Source organism: Buceros rhinoceros, unplaced genomic scaffold, assembly GCF_000710305.1.
Source record: "Buceros rhinoceros silvestris isolate BGI_N320 unplaced genomic scaffold, ASM71030v1 scaffold9195, whole genome shotgun sequence".
NCBI classification, from domain to species: Eukaryota; Metazoa; Chordata; class Aves; order Bucerotiformes; family Bucerotidae; genus Buceros; species Buceros rhinoceros.
In genome coordinates this window covers 955-2,674 of record NW_010414560.1, presented here as the reverse complement: position 1 = coordinate 2,674, position 1,720 = coordinate 955, and the positions used below count along the sequence as shown (strand labels likewise).

The 1,720-nt window shown below is 58.1% G+C and overlaps 1 protein-coding gene across 1 annotated transcript in view; it reads left to right on the top strand.

Annotated features, from left to right (window-relative positions):
• LOC104494315 (DIS3-like exonuclease 2) overlaps positions 1 to 820 on the top strand; it is a gene marked incomplete at its 5' end in the record, with an annotated part of 40,890 nt that extends 40,070 nt beyond the window's left edge. Inside the window, one exon of the mRNA XM_010137129.1 lies at positions 722 to 820. Within this exon, the coding sequence (XP_010135431.1) occupies positions 722 to 820 (99 nt within the window). The remainder of the gene's footprint in view (positions 1 to 721) is intronic.
• Positions 821 to 1,720: the final 900 nt, after the last annotated feature.

Here is a 1,720-nt window from a genome sequence, read left to right as displayed (position 1 = left end):
AGCCCGTTAACTGTCCTCCTGGATAGACCTGATCGGTGCTTCTAATCTGCACTATCGCACAAAGAGATGGAATCAGAGGACTCGGGAGGTGGCAGCAGGCAGCGGTGCATTCCTGAACAGGAGGAATTGATTTTCTGGGGTCTTTATTCACTTGCATCTCTCTCTCATCCATCATGTTCCCTTCCTGAGTCTCCTTTCGCTATGGGGGCACAAGGGGGTCATTCCCTCCTGTGTGATGCTGAGAAAATGCTCAGCATCACGTGGATCCTTTCTCACTGCAGCTCACTGTTGGCGCTTGGACAAGTTGCTTAATTAAGGGATGGTGTGTGCTGTCCAGCTGGAGGAGGGAGGCACAGCCAGCGAGCTTTAGGGGAGGTTGGACCGAAAGCCGAGGGCACAATCACCCATGCTTCTTCCCAGACTGTGCGCAGAACAAGGCTGGGGCCTGATCAGGCTGGAATAAGCGAGGATGTTTTGGGAAACTTGTTCAGGTTGTTTAGGGTTCCCTGGATGGCTTCGCAGCCCAGTAGTGTTGCCCTTGAAGATGCCACCTCCCGCCCCAGAGCAGCCTGGACCCCCTCAGAGCTGTCTGAAGCTGTCCTGCCCCATTCCCAGCTCCCGATGGGTGCCGGAGCAGAGACAGCAAAAGCCAGCACAGCTCTAAGTGAATCCTGGTGTGATGCCAAGCCGCTGAAAAACCCTTTCCTCTCCCTCCCTGAAGGTGATCACCATTTTCACACTGGTGGAGGTCGTGCTGACGTCAGACGGTGCCCCGCTCAAGTACAGCGCCCTGCTCAAGAGACCAAGCTCGGAGAAGTGACGCCCTGGGCTGCCCGTGCTCCCCGCTGCCGACACTTGCTCACCTCCCAGGCCCCGCACCGGCACCCACCGGGGATGGAGGACACCCACAAGGAGTTTGGGGATTTGAGTTTAAAACTGATGCTGTTTTGTTTCTGGTTTGGATTTTAACTCCGGCTGGGAGCAGAGCTCGGGGCTTGAGCCTGCCCCAAGTAGAGCATTTCTACTCAGATTTTTTTAACTTGATGCTTTTTTTTTAAGGCAGTGGTGTCCATCCCCAGCCACCTCGGATGCCCGTGGCAAGGGCCAAGTGGGGACATGTGTCCCCAGGAGCGGAGAGGGGTTGGCTTCACCGTCGCAGGTGGGATGCAGTGGCCTGCAGCCGTGGGGCCGTGCAGGAGGGTTCCTTGCAGGGTTGTGTGTCCTGTAATAAAAGCCGGGTCAGCAGCTGCATCGGGGGCTTGCGCAGGTTTATTTTGTCTCATTCGCATTCCCCTGGTGGGAATTCCAGCAATAAGCCATCTCACGGACAGCCCCGTGCCCTCCCCTGCCTGCTGCTTCCCGGGAGTTGTGAAATCCATGCGGCCTCCCCCAGCCCCAGGATGTGCTTGGCCAGAGGGCATGGGGGATCTGCGGTATCAGGTGGATGTGTGCTCCCACTCCAGCAGCTAATCCCTCAGCCTGAGCCCTCACCAGGAGTCACCGAGTACCTGCGCCAGCCCCTCACACCCTGGCCTCCAGCCTGCAGCACCATGTCCTTGCTTCTCCCTGCCGCTCAAGAGAGCGTCCAGCCTCTCGCGAACTGACCAGCCCCTCTGCAGTCTCCAGGCACCTCTGCCTGCTCACCATCCCCATGTCCCCTACCTGCACCATGCAGGATGTCTCCAGGGGCATGGACTGCTCCAGCAGCACCCGCTTCATC